This window comes from Mobula hypostoma, chromosome 14 (genome assembly GCF_963921235.1).
Source record: "Mobula hypostoma chromosome 14, sMobHyp1.1, whole genome shotgun sequence".
Classification (NCBI taxonomy): domain Eukaryota; kingdom Metazoa; phylum Chordata; class Chondrichthyes; order Myliobatiformes; family Myliobatidae; genus Mobula; species Mobula hypostoma.
In genome coordinates this window covers 52331424-52351800 of record NC_086110.1, presented here as the reverse complement: position 1 = coordinate 52351800, position 20377 = coordinate 52331424, and the positions used below count along the sequence as shown (strand labels likewise).

The window sequence follows — 20377 nt, the reverse complement described above, 5'->3', positions numbered from 1 at the left end:
AGGTGAGTTTAACAGGTGTCATTCATTCATTAGCGTAGCTAACGTTATTTAAACTAGCTGGCTAGCTGTTAAGGAGCTACTCTATTGCAGATATCCCACCTCTCTCGCAAGTTCCAGGAGTTTCCCGCAAATTGATGGTGCTACCTCCCTGAAATGAGTTTTTGTAGGGTGGGATGTCTGACACTATCATCCAAATTGTAGATATAAGACACCATAAGACAATAAGACAAAGGAGCAGAAGTAGGCCCATCGATGAACAAACAGCAATGGACCCAGCACCGATCCCTGCAGCACATCACTAGTCACAGGCCTCCAGTTAGAGGCAACCACTTAATACCACTATCTGACTTTGCCCGTAAGACAATGTCTAATGCAATTTACTACCTCATTCTGAATGCCAAGCCACTGACCATTCTTGATCAACCTCCCATGCGGGAGCTTGTCAACGTCCATGTAGGCAACATCCACTGCTTTGCCTTCATCAACTTTCCCAATAACTTCCTCGTAAAATTATATAAGATTAATTAGATACATACTGACTATCCTTAATCAGTTCTTGTCTATCCAAAAGCTTATATATCCAGTCCCTTAGAACACCTTCAATAAATTTCCCACTATTGCTGTTGGACTCACTGGTTTACTCTTACAGCCTTTCTTAAACAACAGAGCAACATTAGCTGTCCTCAGTTGAATCCAAGGTCCTTTCAGAAATCAGGAAAGAGGCAAAAACTTGTTGCTTCCTGATTGTTTTATTAAACGGTAATAGAAGAAAGAAAAAATTAATAGGAACAGAGGCTAGTAGCTGAAGGGAGAAGCAAAAGAAAGAGAAAAAAGATGGTGCTACCTTATAGTCAGTTCTTTTTATACTCAGAAATGGAGATAAGAAAAAATCCATTCAAATTCACAGATAAGAGTCAGCCAATCAGAAAGCCCCTATTCAAATAATACAGCACTATAGAAGCTTCCAGGGCTAGGTGTCAGTCAACACTTTGGTCTTCTGCTGTATATCATTTTGTACTTCAGAATATTTTAATTGCTGCAAAATAATGTGGGACATCATGAAAGACTTGTGCAAGGAGCAATAGCAAAGTCTTTGATTCTTTCGGAGGAGGAATGAGCTGAGGGTAAAATTAGGAGGGAATACATTTTTACTTATATTCAATTTTTTATCACTCAATAATCAATTCTACTGGAGGTTCCGCTGAGTACTTGTTGCATATGATGATGTAGTGGGCAATGTCTACTTCGCAGTGAGGTTCTTCCTTGAATATATCAAACAATATATTGGTGTTTGTATAATGTATTTGTGGTCCTGATGGCCAAAGCACTGGTCATTTTGACAAAAAAAAAGCTGCTAATTACCTAAAAGGCAGCAAATTATTGGAGAAGAATCAATATTTCTGAAGAAAGATTTGAAATTTATGTTTTATTCATAAATCAGTTTTCAAAACTTACACAATATTCAAATACAACTTAATAGTGTAAAATAAAAAGGAGGGATGCTTCTCCAAACATTTGTCCCGTCTCCCATTTGAGATTTTGGTATAAAATTTTGAAACCCAGAACAAGAATTTCACTTTAAGTTTTCTATTTCTGCCTCTCAGAACAAAATTTAGTCAATATTACCATAAGCACAAGAAAAGTCAATTTCAGAATCCTACCTTTGAAGGTGCAAGTTCATTTGGATCCACATAATTTATCCCGTAGAGACTGCCATAGTCTTTTACCTGAAAGCAGAACAAAACTGTAGTTATGGAGAATAATAAAGATTGATATGCGTGTGGTTTCAGGGCATTTTGAGGAGACCTTTCTATTAGAATAATGATATGTTAATTCTTTGAACTTAATCAAAAATCCTTTTGTGATTTATGCTTTCTTTAAAAACATAAAAGGGAAACATAATCTGAATTTACACAATGGTAGGGCTAATCTGCATTCAACAATGACAATGCCTTTGGATTTTAAATTTAAAAAGTTGAAGTCTGTCCCAAGGCCGGTGCTTATGCCATCTGAGAATATGAGACTCCACCTCCTCCCCCCCCCCCCCCGGATAGGATGCCAGTCTATCGCAAGGTTAACCCCCAGCATTTTGCTGGTACCCATTTTCAGCTGGGTGCACTGGAGCAGTGCTGCCTTGGCTGAGACTCAAACCCATGACCTTCAGATCATGAGCCCAACCCCCTAACCACTCACGCACCACACCCTTTGGATTTTAGGTACTGTATAAAATGGAGGCAAGTCCACAATTTGCTGCCGGTATTAAGCAATAAGAAAGCTAGGCATAATTTTACTTGAGTTTTTGGAATTAAGAGGATAACAAAAAATCATTTAACAAACAACAGGACAAATACAAGATGCACAGGCTCAATTGCAAGGATTAAACCCTCATTCTCTACCATCTAGAGCGCAAAGAACAGCAGGCACATTGGAACACCAGTGATTCCCCTGTGTATCATATAGTTTTCTTACCGAGTCAGAATTTTGCAAGACCCTCCCTAAAAGTACCGGAGCTGTTCTTATGAGCTGCCTACCCTCACCTCCTCAAGAGGTAGTTGGAATGGTCAGTAACTGCTAAATTCCATAAATTACAAATTAATTCAGATGTCCGCTTTCCAATCCTTATAAATACCAGTTGAGTTTTATCCTCAAGGTTTTTGTCAGGGTGCAGAAGGAGTCTTTTAAAATAGAGCTGTTTGGACGAGGACAAGCTATAAGCATCAAGTCACTCCAGTATCATGAATGATCATGAACTGATGCTGAAGACAGCCAGTTAACCTCAGGGTTAGGGAAATGAATTATTATTTTTTTTTTACACACTTTCTTGCCTGAGGAGAGAAACATATCAGCAATAACATATCACATCAGTGAAAAGAGTATTGTTAAGAAAATAAACAGAACACTTACCACACTGTAACGCTCAAGCATTTTTTCTGTGACTGGATAACGGAGTTTCATTTTTCTATATAAGGGATGTTTTTTATGATAACTGATAAGTTCCACAAGGCTGTCAAACTCTGCTGAGGTCCCTAGTATGTACTTGCCTTCGTCATAGTTAATGCGGCAGTGCTTAACCTTACTGTCGGCCCTGGGGGTAAGTCACAAAATTAAAGTTTCAGTGATGGTGCGACAGATATATTTGATTAAAATGTTTAGGAATGTTTAGTTCGCTTACCTAAAGGTAATAGCATAGGAATTTGCCTCATCTCGCTTTCGAACCAGAAAGGCCCCATCTCTGGGTATCCTCATAAGCATGTCCTCGGCTTCTCCCCGACTTAGATTTTTATAGTACCATCTGGAAATAACAAAAAACTATGCAGTGATTCAGTTCATTGAGAAATTGCTTTTCATTTCGTGGAGCTGTATTGAAACTTTTCAACCAACTTCCTGATCTTCAGCGGATCAGTTGAGGAACATCTCTCAGCAGTACTACAACCAGAGCGCTCCCTGCCAGAACAGAGCTAAATTACAGAACTAATAGGAAACCGTTGAACCTGTACTCAACTCCAGAACCATAGTCTCTACGATCGAGCTGAAGTGCCGAGATAATGTTAACACTCAGAAGCCAAGTTCCCAGACACTGTCAGCTCATTCACTGAAGCATTCAAGATGCATCTTCCAACCTATACAACCATGCCCCCAACAATACAGGTCAATGGCAGGAACAATGGAAAACACACCTCTCAGAGAAGGCAAGCATTAATGGTGAAATACATCACTGCCTTCATTAGCCTTTGACTGACTGTGGAAAATGGTGCTTGCATATTAAAACCCTGCAAAATACAGTACTTGTGGCCTGCTGGGCAGTAGCGATTCCTACCATCACATTTGCTTCTGGGAGTTAGACTGCTAACAGAAGGCATGGTACGACCAATATTTGCTCTGCAAAATCCTTCAAATCCAGTGAACCAATATTTATGCTCTCTCCCAGCCAAACATCCCAACATGGAGGCCTTATTTACACTCAGCTCTGCTGGGCAGACATCACTTGCAGACCCAGCTCCAGCTCCCAGAACATGCAATCTCCTCTGAGCACTGTCACAGGATGAGATTATAAGCGAAAAGATTAAAGGAAGTTCATAAATTGCTTAGCAAAGTTCTCAGACTGACTGCTTAACATGGAGAAGAATCAGAGGACGGCACTAGACACTTTTATTCCATGCACCAGGAGCATAACAGAAACATGGCGGACATGATGGAAGAAGCATGTCACCTCACAAAGCTACCAGCTGCCCGTCCCATCAGGCATTTCACATTCTTTCTTCAAAGGGTCTGTGTTCCCACACTAGACCTATCAGCCAGCGCTGAACCCACAGAATCAGAGTGAAAGCAAGTTTCCTCGATCTGCGGGACGACCTAAGATAAGTTTTGCAACTACTAATCTCTAGGTGTGATAATTAAACAAAGTTTGATTTTCATGATTTTTGATTATTTTTGATGTGCAACCATTATTGCTCCTTTTCCAGTGAATGGAGCTCTCACATGTTGGATCTGACTGTTTAATTCTTAGATCTGACTGTTTTATTTTTATTTTCCTTGCAGCTTAACAATTAATTGTCTGCTTGTATTTTATGTAATTGCTTATACACAAGCAACTGCTTACTACTATTCCTAGTGGCTATACGGAGTAAGATTCTGGAAAGCCTTAGAAATTTCTTTGTTCTCCATTTTCTCAAATGTGCTTTCTCATTGGTTAACTTAGCACTGTAGTATTCAAATGAGTACTTTCTAATTGATTGTCTCTTATCTACAGATTTGAATCCGTTTATCCTGAATATCCATCCATTGGCAGTAGAAAGATATTTCTGATATATGACTTCTAGATCTCTCTGTTTTTGATATATTTACGAGGGATTATTGATAACTTTGTGGCCTAAGGTAGAAGGAGTCAATCTCAGAAACCCGAGCACATTTATTGTTCAACATAGTCCCCTCCTACATTTACACACTTAGTCTAGCGGTCATGGAGCATACAGATCCCTTCTTTGTAGAAGTCGGCATCTTGGACCTCCAGAAAGTGGTCCACAGCAGGAGTGATTGATAAGTTTGTGGCCTAATGTAGAAGGAGATGAGTTATTAACTTCAAACTTTCTGCATAATCACTAAGAGTTGAACTGCGCGTGCATGTAATGAGAGCTGTATAACTCATCTCCTTCTACCTTCGGCCACGAACTTATCAATCACCTCTGCTGTGGACCACTTTCTGGAGGTCCAAGACGCCGAATTCTACAAAGAAGGGATCTGTATGCTCCACAACTGCTGGACTAAGCGTGTACATGTAGGATGGGAGTATGTTGAAAAATAAATGTGCTAGATTTTCTAAAATTGACTCCTTCTACCTTAGACCACGAAATTATCAATCACCCCACGTACATTAAGTGCAGATTTTTGATGGTGTACTTACTCCTGAGATTCATGAGGATTTGGGCAAGGTACTGCTTCAGTTAAACATAATTCAAATTCACTGCATCGTAAAGGTGTATTCTGATAGTATTGCACTAGGTCATAGACATTATGGAAAGTTAAGTTATCCGTCAGGAAGTATTTAATGCCCTCTTCATCTGTGACAGAGCGAATGCGACAGTGCTGAACTCTTCCGTTCCTCCTAGTTTCAAAAACACAGAGAAAAGAATTAAAGTGTCAGTTTTTATTTAATATTTAACATCTGTTGGAACATAACATTGTCCATAGAGTTTAGTTAGTAGATGAGAGTGTGATTAGGTGAACTGCTCTAATGCTGTTCTACTTCTAAGCGTTTTATTGGAGAAACTTGTCCCCTCACTATTTTTGGGACAGACATAGACTGTTTAGCATTTGCAGAAGTCTATCTGAGACCTGGAAGTCATCTTACAAAGCATTATGATCTGATCACAAGATACAAGTTGGAGGAGGAATGTGAGAAGGGAAGAGAACTAGTCACAAAAAGAGTATTTTTGTCCAGCTATCTGCACTGACTGATGTAGTCTTTTTAGCCAAATCCCACTTTCCAGCTTTGGGCCAATAGACATGGAGGTTCTTAAACAAAGATATTCTGAAAATGCTGGAACTCCGGAGTAACAAACAGAAAATGCCGCAGGAACTCAGCAGGTCAGGCAGCACCTGTAGAGAAATCAAGAGCTGGTGTTTTTTTGGCCGAGAAGGTCCCGATGAATAGTGTCAGCCAAAAATGTTGTCTCCTTATTCCTCTCCAAAGGTGCTGCCTGACCTGCTGAGTTCCTTCAGCATTTTGTGTGTGTCACTTCAAATGCCTATCCATGCCTACAGGGACACAGTATTTCCTTCTGCAATACAATGTGCTCCAAACCTCTGCTCCTTTGAAAAAAGAATGCCTCATCACAATTCTTTTCAGTATTAGTTGTGTATTTGTACAATTTTCTCCCATAAAGATTGCTATAAGACCACAAGAGCAGAATTAGGCTATTTGGCCGATTGAGTCTGCCCCACCATCTCTTCGTGGCTGATCCATTATTCCTCTCAGCCCCAATCCCCTGCCTTCTCTCGCTACACCTTCGTGCTTTGACCAATCAACGATCCATCAACATTCACCTTAAATATTCATAAAGACTTGGCCTCCACAGATTCCGGTAGCAACCCATTCCACAGATTCACCAGTCTCTGTCTAAAGAACTTCCTCCTCATCTCCATTCTAAAAGGATACCCCTCTTCAACTGAGGCTGTGTCCTCTGGTCCTAAACTCTCCCTCATAGGAAATATCCTCTTCACATCCACTCTATCAAGGCTTTTTACCATCCTATAGGTTTCAAATACTTTTATCTGTTTAACTCCTCTAACACCGCCTTGTTCTCCAAAATGACTTAATTCTCCTAGGAACCTATGTAAAGTTAATAACTCTGCTGATAAATCATCTTGTCCAAACACTTGGTGAAATATAAATAATCATTAACTGTCAAGTTCTTAGGCAATATATATTCATGGCTATCCAAAGGTTATGAATACCAATCCATGCTACTATTAGCAGGAACAAGGCTTAAGGTTGCATTGTCAAATCATTTAAAGAAGTTTACTGTGATGATCACTGGCAAATGATGACACTTAAACATTTTCAGTCCTTATTGCAGAAGCACTGGGCACAGGCTGGTTAATTTAGTTACACACAGCTACTTGCCTCTGCTATTGTAATGAAACTAAATACATGCTTGATCTTCTTTGTTTTGTTGACTAATTTGTCCGATTGTCCAAGACATGTTCCCAATGTGGGAGACTCCAGGACCAGAGGGAACAGCCTCAGAATAGAAAGACATCTCTTTAGAAAAGTGATGAGGATGACTTTCGTTAGCCAGAAGGTGGAGAATGTGTGGAATACATTGCCGGAGATGGCTGTGGAGGTAACATCAGTGGGTATACTTAAAGAGAGGTTGACAGGTTCTTGATTAGTAAGGGATTAAAGGTTATGGAAAGAAGACAGGAGAGTGAAGTCAGGAAGGAAAATAAATCAGCCATGATCAAATGGTGGAGCAGACTTGATTAATCGAATGGCCTAATTCTGCTCCTATGTCTTATGGTATAACTTTATTATTTTAATATCTTTAATGAATGCAACGGTTTAGTATTTTTGCTGCTATTTCTGCACTTCTATAATCACATTTTACGACAACACTTTCAATCCATTATATGGATAAGTGAAAAGCTAGAGTTTACCTTTTATTAGATTGTTTGCCATTTTATCTTTTTTTGCCTTTTTTTTTAATAAACTTTCTTCAAATATTTCTGCAGCCAACACTGTCATATAAACATTGCTTTTATGGAATAATTATGACTGAGGAAACTTTGGTAGATAAAGTTTAGTGAAAGTACAGCAATACCAAAATGACAAGGTGAAGTCTCCGGGGAATGTATCACTCTCACGGACCAAAAACGTTCCGTCTCGTCCCGATGTTTCTGCACAGAACTCCTGTAACAGCTTCTCTGCTCGCTGTCTGCCATCCTTGCCCATTTTCCCATGAAACCATTTCTCATTGAAGTGACGAGTCATGCTGTCGATTTTCTAAATAGAAAAATTTCATCGATTAATTTTGTACATGATTATGAGTTAAGAATTACAGTAAAGGAAGTATACAAGAAGTAAGCCAAAGAGTACAGCTGTCTTACTGAAATTTTGTAGGGCCCTGCACTATTGAATACAGGTCTGGTTTCTCTTGCTGAGGAAGAGGGGGAGGATACCTTCACATTAGCATTTACTAAGAAGAACATTGCAGCAGGAGAATTCAGTAAACTGGGTATGGGGGCAGGGAGAGTGAAATTCTAGAATATTTTAACATTTTAAATGAAGTATTAGGTATCTTAAAGGGCTTAAAGATGGATAAAGCATGAGGACCTGATGAGATGCATCCCAGACTGCTGTAGATGACAATAAGCTTGCTGGAATCCTGACGGAGACACCCAAATCTTAGCTGGCCACAAGTGAGGTGCGAGATCACTGGAAGGCAGCTGGTATGGTAACTTTAATCATGAAGAGCAGCAGGGTAAGCACGATAACTACCAGTAGCTGTGTGGGGCTGAATGACGTACACCTACTTCAATTTATGTTCTTTTGTTCCTACGTTAAGTCTTTGGGGTTCAGATCTTTGAGAGATCGCGAACTTGAGTTTTTGGGAGATATGACTAAGAGGATTTCCGAGGACAGGACAGTAGATGTTGACTACACGGCTGCCCTGGAAAGTATGATCACATGGGATACACAGTAATCTAGCCAACTAGATAGAAAATTGTCCTAGTGGTAGGAGGTTTCATTTTCACATTGAAGGGATGTGACCAGTGGTGTGTAGCAAGAATCAATGCAAGGTCCTCCGTGGTTTCTCATCTATATTAATGTTTTGCATGAGCAAATAGGTGGCATGATTAGCAAGTCTGAAGAGGACACCATAATTGGTGGTGTAGTGACAGTGAAGAAGTTTGTCTGAGTTTACAACAGGATATCATCTTGAAATATGTGCAGGTGGACTTTAACTTAGACCACTGTTAAGGAGATGCATTTTGAGAAGTCAAACCAAGCAAGAAATATACAGTAGATCGTGGGGCACCAGGGAATAATTTTGAACAGACAGACCTTGGGGCACAACCACATAGTTCCCTGGAATTTGAAACACAGATAGTCAGAGTGATGAAGACGGTGTACAATATGTTTGCCTTCATTGGCTGTGGTAGTGAGCACAAGAGTGGTGACATCACGTTACAGTTGTACACAATATTGGCTAGACCATACTTGCAGTACTGTGTGCACTTCAAAGCTCAATGTAAATTTATTATCAAAGTACATACATGTCACCATGTACAATCCTGAGATGCATTTTCTTGCGGGCAGTCACAGTGAATACAAGAAACACAATAGAATCGATGAAAGACCGCACCAAAAAGGACAGACAAACAACCAATGAACAAAACATAACACACTGTGCAACTCAAAAGAAAAATGAAATAATAATGATAACATTAAACAAGCAATAAATAGCAAGAATGTTAGATGAAAATTCCTTCAAAGTGAGTCCATAGTTTGTGGAACAGTTCAGTGTTGGGGCAAGTGATGGTTCAAGAGTTTGATGGTTGAGGGGTAATAGCTTTTCCTGAACTCGGTAGTGTGGGTCTTGAGGCTCCTCTACCACCTTCCTGATGGCAGCAGTGAGATGAGAGCACAGCCTGGATGGCGAGGATCCCTGATAGTGGATACTGCTTTCCTGCAATAGTGCTCCATGTAAGTATGAGCAATGGTGGGGATGGTTCGACCTGTGGTGGACTGGGCCGTATCCATTACTTTTTGTAGTAGGATTTTCTGTTCGATGGCCTTGGTGTTTCCATCCCAGGCCAAAGTGAGAGGGTGAAGATATCGGTGAACACGCCAGCTAACTGATCAGCACAAGTCTTTAGTAATCGGTCAGGTACACCACCTTGGCTGGATGCTTTCTGTAGGTTCACCCTCCTGAAAGAACACCACACCACAGAAAGATGCGACCAAGCTAGAGATGGTGCAGAAAAGATTCACGGTGTTGTTGCCAGGATTGGACAGCTTCAATTATAAGCAGAGATTTGATAGGCTGGCACTGTCACAGGAGGTCCAGGAAGCTGGAACAGTAACAATATGGAAGAGACATTTGGACAGATACTTGAATGGGGAAGGCACACAGAAGGATACGGAATTAATACAGGCAAGCGTGACTAGTATAGTTAATGTAGGAATGAGGGTTAGCATAAACGTATAGCTCGAAGGATGGGTTTCTATGCTGTACAGCTCTATGTCTATCTACAAAGGCTCTGTCAGAAACTGGTGATTTTGTTGTTCATAAAGAGGTCTTGCAGTGGAGACAAATAAAGGGAAATTGAACTGAGGCAACTAAAACTGATTTCTCTTCGGTTGATAGGAAGATTCCCTTGGGCAAGTGAAGTTTTAATCAGGTCACACATAATTCCTGTGATTGGAAGATATATTTGATATATTTTTTATTGCAGCAAATTGTGTTGTCCTGAATGCAGTGCCTAAGGAAAGTTAAGTCAATAGCTACTTTTAAAAAAGAATTAAGGATATGCTTGTAAAGGAAACATTTACAGGGCTATTGAGAAACAGCAGTGGAGCAGTGCTTTCAAAGAAAAGAAGCAAGACTTTTTCAATGCAGTTTGGAGAAATTTATAGAACATTTGGGCAGGGAGTGTGGCAGAAGGAAGGAAGATAAAGTTAATGCTGGGGATAGGGATCCTCTTATCCTCACCTACCACCCCACCAGCCTTTGTGTCCAACACATAATTCTCCACATCTTCCCCCAGCTACAGTGGGATCCCATCACCAAGCACATTTTTCCCTACCCCGTTTTCTGATTTCCACAGGGATCACTCCTGATGTGACTCTCTTATCAACTCGTCCCTCCCCACTGATCCTTGCAAGCGGAACAAGTGCTACACCTGCCCCTACACCTCCTCCCTCACTATCATTCAGGGCTCCCAAACAGTCCTTCCAGGCGAGGCAATACTTCACCTGTAAGCCTGTTGGGGTCATCTGCTGTATCCGGTGTGCCCTCCTGTATATCAGTGAGACCCGACATAGATTGGGAGACCGCTTCGCCGAGCACCTATGCTCTGTCTGCCAGAAAAAGCGGGATCTCCCAGTGGCCACCCATTTTATTTGCACTTCCCATTCCAATATGTCAGTCCATGGCCTCCTCTACTGTTTCAATAAGGCCACACTCGGGTTATAACATCTTATATTCCATTGGGACAGCATCCAACCTGAAGGCATGAACATGAATTTCTCAAACTTCTTGCAATGCCTCCCCCCCACTTCACCATTCTCCATTCCCATTTCCCTCTCTTACCTCATCTCCTTACCTGCCCATCTCCACCCTCTGATGCTGCTCCCTATTTTCTTTCTTCTATGGCCTTCTGTCCTCTATCAGTTTCCCTCTTCTCCAGCCCTGTATCTCTTTCACCAATCAACTTCCCAGCTCTTTACTTCATCCCTCCACCCCCCCCTCCCTTTTCAGGTTTCACTTATTACCTTGTGTTTCTTCCTCCCCTCCCTCCACTTTCTTACTCCCACTCCTCATCTTTTCTTTCCAGCCCTAATGAAGGGTCTCAGCACAAAACATCGACATTGACTGTACTCTTTTCCACAGAGGCTGCCTGGCTTGCTGAGTTCCTCCAGAACTTTGTGTATGCTGCTTTAACGCTAAATAAAGCAGTTAATTTATACAGGGTCATAGGTGGCAAGGAGCAACATTCAGATTCCGATACATTTATTTATCATCTGAACATACAGTGAAATGCAAAGTTTGTGTTGCCAACTAGCACAACCTAAAGATGTGCTGAGGGCAGCCCGCAAGAGTCACCACACATGGCGACCTAGCAGGCCCACAATACTTGGCAGAACAACACAGAGCACAACAAGCAACATAACTACATCAAAACAACCCCCTTCCCTTGACCCCACCAACCCACATAGACAGGTAGTTCGTAATCGTTAAGACAGGCCTCCGGCCTCCAGCAGACATTATAGAAGAGGCATAAAGTTAAATTCACCGGGATAATACCAGTGACAGTGACAATGAAGAGCAATTCGCTAGCAGTGAAAAAGTTGGCGGATGGGTCATGAAAGAATGTAAGTGTAGAAGACCTTGATTTCAGTGTTGATCTTTGAATATGCAATTTAGAAGAAGCCAACACAAAATAAACTTTATACTATTCACTGCTGGGGGGGGGGGAACAAACAAAAAAAAAGGGGAAAGACAGGAATAAACACATTAAACTATACCTGGCATGATGCTTTTGTGCATTCATTATCATCATCACTTGGATCTGAAAAATACAGCTTGCCATCTACGATTACGCAATAATGTTTGTACCATTTCTGTCAAAAGAAGTCAAACAGAATTGAAAACCACATCATGGTTCAAGTTGGTATGCGATTAGTACCAATAATGATGTACAAAAAACAGAAATGTAAAGTTTGATAATACTACATTGCTCTGTGATGAGAGTCTTTGTTTAATTTAGTGTTTTGGGATGATCCACATTCAATACGTAAAACTATTGTACCAGAGTTCTTTCCCCAGTAAATACATGAAGAGCGAGATGTGACTCAGGTCTGTTCCCGTGAAGAGCACACTGAAGAAAGTGGACTATACTTACACAAGCTCATTCAAGTAGCCTAGTTTTATTCTGGCACTAGAATTACTCTCAGAACTGCTGCTGTTTTTAAGTTCAAGAAACCAAAGCTGATTTTATTTTAATACTGTCATTGCTTTACAGTGTTTTCCATAGCAGTCAATATTTGCACATTTCTGAATTAATTTCAATTCACCTTGACCAAAATTTCTAAATTTGTAATTCCTTTGATTATCCATATTCAGGAAATTAGGAATAGGAACAGTTAATGGAACTATAAATGATCTGAATCTAACCATAACTTTGCATTCCCCTCTACCTGAACTTACTTTCCACTCCTTTGCTTATCAAGAATCCTTCTACCTCTGCCTTAAAGATGTACAAAGATTTTGCTTCCACAGCCCTTTGAGTAAGAGCTTAAAAGACTCACAACCCTCAGAGAAAAGAAATTTCTTCTCATCTATGTCTTAAATGGTGAATCTAATTCAAGATGACTCCCTAATTCAAGATTCTCTCCCAAGAGGAAATATCCGTCCTGTTAAGACACCTCTATAATTCCAGTCTAAGGCATGAAGAATGTGTGAATATTGTTGCTTGGAGTCTTACCAGATCTATTGGATCCAGCATATAGAGAAATCCAGACTTCTTTTCAAGCTCCTTGAAACTGGTGTAAATAGTTGAGCATGAAGTCTCTTGCTGGGAATCCAATTTTTTGTGCTGAAACAGTGGCAGAAATTTCAGGGTTACTACTGCAGATCTGATCAATGGCTGAGCCATCTAACCAATGCCAATCCGATGACTGGCTACAACACATGTTACAAAGATTTCGGGCCTCATTAACTGTGGCAGGTCGCATCATGGCTACAAATGTGGCATGGAATCAAAGCCATTAGTGGGCATTATAGGATGTGTGTAAAGCAACATAAGCAGATGCATTTTTGCTCAATCTCCCTGAGATAGAACTTAGAACATAGAACAGTGCAGCACAGGAACAGACCTGATGGCCCAGTGTTGTGCCAAACCAGCTAAAAAGTAAATCAAAAACAGCCAAAAACTAGTCTCTCCTACCATATCTATACATCTTCATCACATTCATGTGCCTATCTAAATGTCTCACATACTCACAGGGAACAAGCTATTACAGTTTATTGTACAAGGTTTATTCTGTTGCATCTTGCCCTATGTCCATCGCCAACCATTGTGTTAACTCCATCCGGATCTTACTCCCTTCCCCTCCCTCTCACTCCCTTTCTCTTCATCCCACAGGCTGATTCCTTCAGCTTGGACTCCAAGCTATTCTCTTTGATTTCCCTAGCCATGCATTTAAAAATATAAGTGTTTAAGTAGGAAAATTTTAAGAGCTGGGAGCTCAGTTGAAGTTGCAATAAGCTAAAAATTGGTTTCTCAGAAACATTTGCTAAAGAAGCAACATCCAGAGCGGTTTGGATTCTATTTGAGCCACAGTGTCAAATGATTGATGGAGACAATTTGTTTCGGAGCTAACCTGGATTATGGTTAGGATAGATTTATGCATCAAGGTACTATGACTTGCTATATTGCAGAACTCATTTAGAAACTACTTGATTTTATGTCTACATGTAGAATAATAAAAAAAAATTGAGAAAGGCCAGCATATTCTTTGGCTCTACAAACATATGTCTTTTCTCTTGTGTCCTACGTTTGATAATAAAACATTCAATAAAATTGTCAGAAGTCAAGTGGGATTTTGATTCAGAGCAGTCAAATATGTATTAAAAAGTGTGATGTAAAACTTAAAAAGCATTAGGATTTTATGGGCGCTTCCAGGCTGCAGTCAGCTCACATACCAGGCCTGACTGAACAATTATCTCAATCTCAATTTCTTGCTTTTTCCGAAAAGAAAACATTTCAATTATTCATCTTATTCCCTCTTACATGATGACTGACACACCCTTAATTGACCTGTGGGGTGAAGAATTTCTCAAATTTGCCTTTGAGATTCATCTCTGTCTGATGGAAATGGGCATGTTATATGCTTTATATTTTGTTCCGAGAAACCTTTCCATTGCCCTCACTGGAATGAATTTCAGAAGGAGATACAACATGATATATTTAAAAAGAAAAGTTGGAGGTTGAATTTGAAGGTGGAATACAGGGTTAATGGCAGGATTCTTGACAGTATGGAGGAGCAATGGGATCTTGGGGGTCCCCATTTATTGATCCCCCATGATTGCCACAGACAGGGTTGTTAAGAAAGCAAATGTTGTATTGGCTTTGATTAGTCAGGAGATTGAGTTCAAGAGCTGTGAAATAATGTTGCAGCTCTTTAAAACTTCGGTTAGATCACATGTGGAATATTGCATTCAGTTCTGAACACCTCATTATCGGAAGGATGTGAAAGCTTTAGAAAGCGTGCAGAAGACACTTAGCTGGGTGCTGCCTGAACTAAAGGGCATGTCTTTTGGGGATAGGTTGAGTGAGCTAGGGCTTTTCTCTTTGGACCAAATAAGGATGAGAGGTAACTTGCACAGGTGTACAAGATGATGAGGCACAGATTGAATAGATAGCCAGAGATTTTTTCCCCCCAGGGTGGAAATAGCTAATAAATTAGAGGGCATAAATTTAAGGTGATTGAACAGGGAGAATGTCAGAGGGTGCATGGAACATCCAGGTAGTGCCAAAGGCAGATACGTTAGGGGCATTTAAGAAATTCTTAGCTAAGCGCATGGGTGATAGAAAAATGGAGGGTTATGTAGGAGGGAAGGGTTAGGTTGATTTCAGAGTAGGTTAAAAGGTCTGCATAACATTATGGGCCAAAGTGGCAGTATTGTGCTGCACTGTTCTATGTTCTATATTCAGTTCTAAATTTGTGAACAACTTTTTGTGAAAATGTTCTTCTAAACTCTCCTATTTAACAGTGCTTTTAATGCGTAAATTTAAGTATTTTAGAAACAGCAAACACATTATGACAGCCTCACCTTGATGATAATTTTGTTCGTAAGCTGGGCGGGTGACGGTAACTGCTCTGCGTTTGCTTCAATGGGTTTGGTTATAAGCATAGACCCGAAGGTGTCCTTGAACTTAGTGGCCATGTGTCGCTGCTGCTCAATTGTGCAGTGCTCTTCGATCGAAAGGATGACTGGATACCTGAGGAACCCAATAACAGTGTTAGTACAGCATTCAGTGCGCTGGCTATACGTTCTGACTGAATGATGTGTGAAATCGGACAACTATAGTTGTAGTAACAGATGCTCAATAGTCAATAAAATCTGTTCCAGAAAAAACTGTAAGAACATCTAAGTAGGAAATAGGTGTGTAGCGGTTACTTGAAAATAAACCAAACCGCACTGTATATGGGAGTTAACACCGTACGACGCACTTCCAGAACAACTGAATTCCGAGTTTAAAAAAGCATATTCGATCCTTTATTAAAAAACTAACAATAATGAATGACCTTATAGCATTAAACAAACAATGAAACAAAGTTAGCGAATTAAGAATAATTAACTTTCAAATTAGCAAAATTAAGCAAAGGTAGTAAATAAGCAGTCAACAAGTACATATAATTCCCCGGCTGCCTCTAACAACTAAACTAACGAACTAAAACAAAGCGAGAATATGTAACTAAACTCTTTTACCTTTACCATGCGCCAACCCACCTGACAGATTACCCATAATAAACACACGGCACAAAGTACAATATAGACAGACAGCAAGTGGCTCCTGTATGGCTCCTACAGGGTGGTTCAGTCAGCTAGGCATCTTCACATCAGAAGAAAGTCCCCGATGTCCACAGGTCTTATGAGGGATGTGCCTGAGTAGTCTCAGTGCATTTGTAAAGAGTTGGGGGGTAGGCGGCAACTGACAATGCCATTCAAACAGAATTGAAGGCAATGCTGTACTAGAGCCAAAGAGAATTTCATCTCGTACCTTGCTGTGGCGCTGTGAATGTGCTGTTGGACGACTCCTACAGAAATGAATCCATTACCTGTGACTGAACTGCCACGTTAATGAGCACAAAGCTTACGCCAGAATTCATCCTCGGTTGGTTATCACTCAAATCTATTTTCAACCTCTGCGCTTCATTACGTTGCATTAGATGTGATCAAACAGCACTTTTAATCTTATTAACCAGGGAGCATTTGTAGGCAACTGAATTTATTAAAAGGTAAGCAAACTCATGAAAACAACAATCAAAATAGCTTTTTTTACAGAAAAATTTTCAAAAAATATATTTAAAGCTATGCAAAATATGCTGGATATGGGGCAAAACAACTTTGCATAATTTTATGTAAATAGAATGGACTTGACATTACAGTCCTTCCTCAGGCCCAAACAGACTCAAAGGATTAAGCGATCTACCCTTATACTCTCTTCCTACCTATTCGTACTAACCTTACCTCCAAGTCAATGGTTACGTGTCTGGACCTGATTCCGACACCCTGCTACTTCAGTGGAGTACTTGGAGTCATCACAGGACAACTAATACAGGTAACAAGTACCGAGCTGCCAGTGTGAACCATTTTCTAAAGGCAACTTTCTGAATACAAAGCTCATGTTCTGGAGTTCAACTGCTCCCTGGGACAATATAGAAACAGTTCAGGTTTCCAGCTAGCATTCTCAGTGCGAAACACACTGAATAAGTGCAAAATTATAAATAATAGAAATCAGAAACAGATAAGGACTAGTGCTGGGTATACACCGAAACCCAGTCTGCAGCTGCAAATATGAAAGATAAAGCAAGCAATTAACATTGCATATTTCAAAATTTCAACACCAGGAACTGTCCTGTTATCCAGAGTTTATAGATTAATGAATGGAGATAGTACCGGGTGCAATGATAGCTCTGGCTAGCAGTGACAATAATGAGCACTAAGCATAATAAGGTAGTTCAAACTTACTCTGACGAAACAAAGGCATGACTTTTGATGGCATCGACAACATCGTCGAACTTGATTTTGGAAGTAAGTGTCCAACCGTGATAAATAATGGGTTTGCCGTCTGGCCCATCCCAACAATCCACTAAAACATTTAGAGTAAAAGGCATTATGAGTATTATGGAGGGAAAAAAAGAACACAAAGTTTTCAAATGTTACAAAGGACAGGGTATTATGACCATACGATCATAAGACATAGCAGCAGAATTAGGCTACTTGACCCAACAAGTCTACTCCAGTATTCAATCATGGCTGATTTATTTTCGCTCACAATCCTGGTCTCCTGCCTTTTCCCATAACCTCTGACACCCTTACCAATTGAGAACCTATCAACCTCCACCTTAAACATACCCAATGACTTGGCCTCCACAGCTGCCTGTGGCAATTAATTTCATGGATTCATGGCTCCCTGGCTAAAGACGTTCTTCCTCATCTCTGTTCTGAAGGATCGCCCTTCTGTTCTGTGGCTGTGCTCTCTGGTTCTCAACTCGTCCACCAATGGAAATATCTTTTCCAAGTCCACTCTATCAGGGCCTTTCAATTTAGTTCTAATCTGGAGCTAAGTATAGAAGCGGTCAAGAATTTAAGATACTGAGAATCACTATAGACCTAGATGAGGGACTTAGAGCATATATATTCCATATATTGTCTTACATTCAATACAGCGACATCCCATCCGCAAGCATCTAGCATATGCCTCGGTAGATGAATCACTACGAAGCTGATCTCCTGTGAGGTACCTATGAAAAAAGTGGCAAAATATGAGTTTAGTAAAAACAATTAAATTATACTAATAAAAATTTAAATATTTATCAATATTGCTCTATTTACTAGAAAGACAGGCAATTATTTTAAATAATCAGATGGAATTTTATACAGCTTGAGCAGGGATACAGGGGATGCACATTTGAGGAGCAAATACCTTGACACTTTACTATGCCACTTGTAACTCAAAGTTATGTTTTCTACCTGACAGATGCCGCGAATAGCTTTTCTAGTTCGTGGCTGGAATTCATGTTGAGTTTTAAATGTTACTATGAATATTGTCATAAGTTGTGAAAAAGTGATATTCCCAGAGGGAAATTTTGAAAACCTAAGCAGGAGTCATGTGATTGATGTGTGAAATATTGAAAAAATATCAAATATTTAATTGGTCTTCCATTGGTAGGATTGGTGACCAGAGCCATAACTTTTATGTTCATAATGTTAATTCAATCTAACTCTGGAATTAAGATTCAGAAATTTTTAGAATCAACATAACACCAGAAACATAAATGCGATGACCTAAGTAAAGTTGGCAGGAAAGCATTGTCTAGGGCTCTGTGCACCTTATTTTATCCAAGACCCTCAATCTTGTTTGAACATTAGGTCAACCTCTGGACCATGAGGTCAAAGACTATAGTGATGAATCAGCAAACCCATTCATGATTTCGGGTAGCAGGAACTGATCACCTTTTATTGACAGGTGCAACGTCACCTTAACAAAAACAAAATATTAGTTGCTCTCTTACATACAAATCCTTCTAAAATGGACAAGAATAAACTTCTTACGTGTTATGTGAAGATGAGATCCAGTAATGTGACAATGGGTTATTCATATCCTGGATGCAGATGGAATCATACTTGGTGTCCCAGATGGTATTTTCTTTTGAAAACAGATATGACAGAAACTGCAAATGCATAGAACAGACATTATGGAAATGTAATTTCTGTTGAGAATAAATATGAATTGATGAAACATTCCACTGATTTATAGCCAACCAATTCATTATAGGTTTTAATTGTTAGTGTTCAATAACTAAACATTTTTTTTTAAATACTGGGAAATTCTTGAGATTCCCCTGACAAGATACGAAGGAGTTGTTTCCTGACAAATGGTTCAATGTGATTGTTGGTTCAAAGAGACACGGAGAATTTGCTATGATCATATTTTTTGTTTCTCTCATAAGTCTGTAGAAATTTGGACGAACAGTACTGATACAGGAATTATATTCTTCCGGTATATTTACATGTAACGTTTACAATAAAAACACAGTGTGCGGTGGAGAGTGTCCTGATGGGCTGCATCATAGCCTGGTATGGAAACACCAATGCTTGTGAATGGAAAAGCCTTAAAAAAAAATGGTGGATACAGCCCTGCTCATCTCAGGCAATGCCCTTCCCACAATTGAGCACATCCATAAGAAGCACTGCGACAAAATAAGCAGCATCCCTCCCGTCCAGGCTATGCTGCCATCGGGAAGGAGGTACAGGAGTTTCAGGTCCCACATCACCAGGTTCAGGAACTGTTCTTACCCTTCAACCATCAGGCTGTTAACTCACCTCAACACTGAACTGATCCACAGCCTATGCCCTTACTTTCAAGGACTCTACAACTCATGTTCTCTTCATTTAATTATTTATATATTCCCCCTCCCCCAGCACACACACTTTATTCTTTTGCTTTGTATTTGCACCATTTGTCTTCTTTTGCACACTGGCTGCTTGTCAGTCTATTCGTGTGTAGTTTTTCATTGATTCTTTTGCATTTCTTTGTTCTACCATGAATGCTTGCAAGAAAATGAATTGCCAGCAAGTAAATAGTGACATATATGTAATTCGATAATAAAATTGCTTTGGACTTTGAACACAGAATTTTAAATTGCAATAATTATTTTAATTTAAACAGTTAATTTAATAGCCTGACTCTGCTTTGGACACTTTTAACTTGCACTGGACGTTTATAACTTGATTTTAACTGACATGTGGCTGTTGTGTTTTACTATTTATTGTTAGGTTTATTATTTAGTGTTGAGTTTGTTATGTTATGATTGCACTGCTCCTGGGAAACGCTGTCTCATTCTGCCCTGCAGAGCTGA

The 20377-nt window shown here is 39.9% G+C and overlaps 1 protein-coding gene across 1 annotated transcript in view; it reads right to left on the bottom strand.

The window, feature by feature from the left end:
• Nucleotides 1-20377, bottom strand: part of plcg2 (phospholipase C, gamma 2) — a 217113-nt gene that overhangs the window by 26951 nt on the left and 169785 nt on the right. The window contains exons 10-20 of the mRNA XM_063067131.1: nt 19071-19189; nt 18174-18259; nt 17484-17604; nt 15561-15729; nt 13210-13320; nt 12251-12346; nt 7821-8002; nt 5402-5602; nt 3173-3292; nt 2905-3085; nt 1662-1727 (exon numbers count right to left, since the gene is read on the bottom strand). Coding sequence (XP_062923201.1) covers nt 1662-1727; nt 2905-3085; nt 3173-3292; nt 5402-5602; nt 7821-8002; nt 12251-12346; nt 13210-13320; nt 15561-15729; nt 17484-17604; nt 18174-18259; nt 19071-19189 — 1452 coding nt within the window. The remainder of the gene's footprint in view (nt 1-1661; nt 1728-2904; nt 3086-3172; nt 3293-5401; nt 5603-7820; nt 8003-12250; nt 12347-13209; nt 13321-15560; nt 15730-17483; nt 17605-18173; nt 18260-19070; nt 19190-20377) is intronic.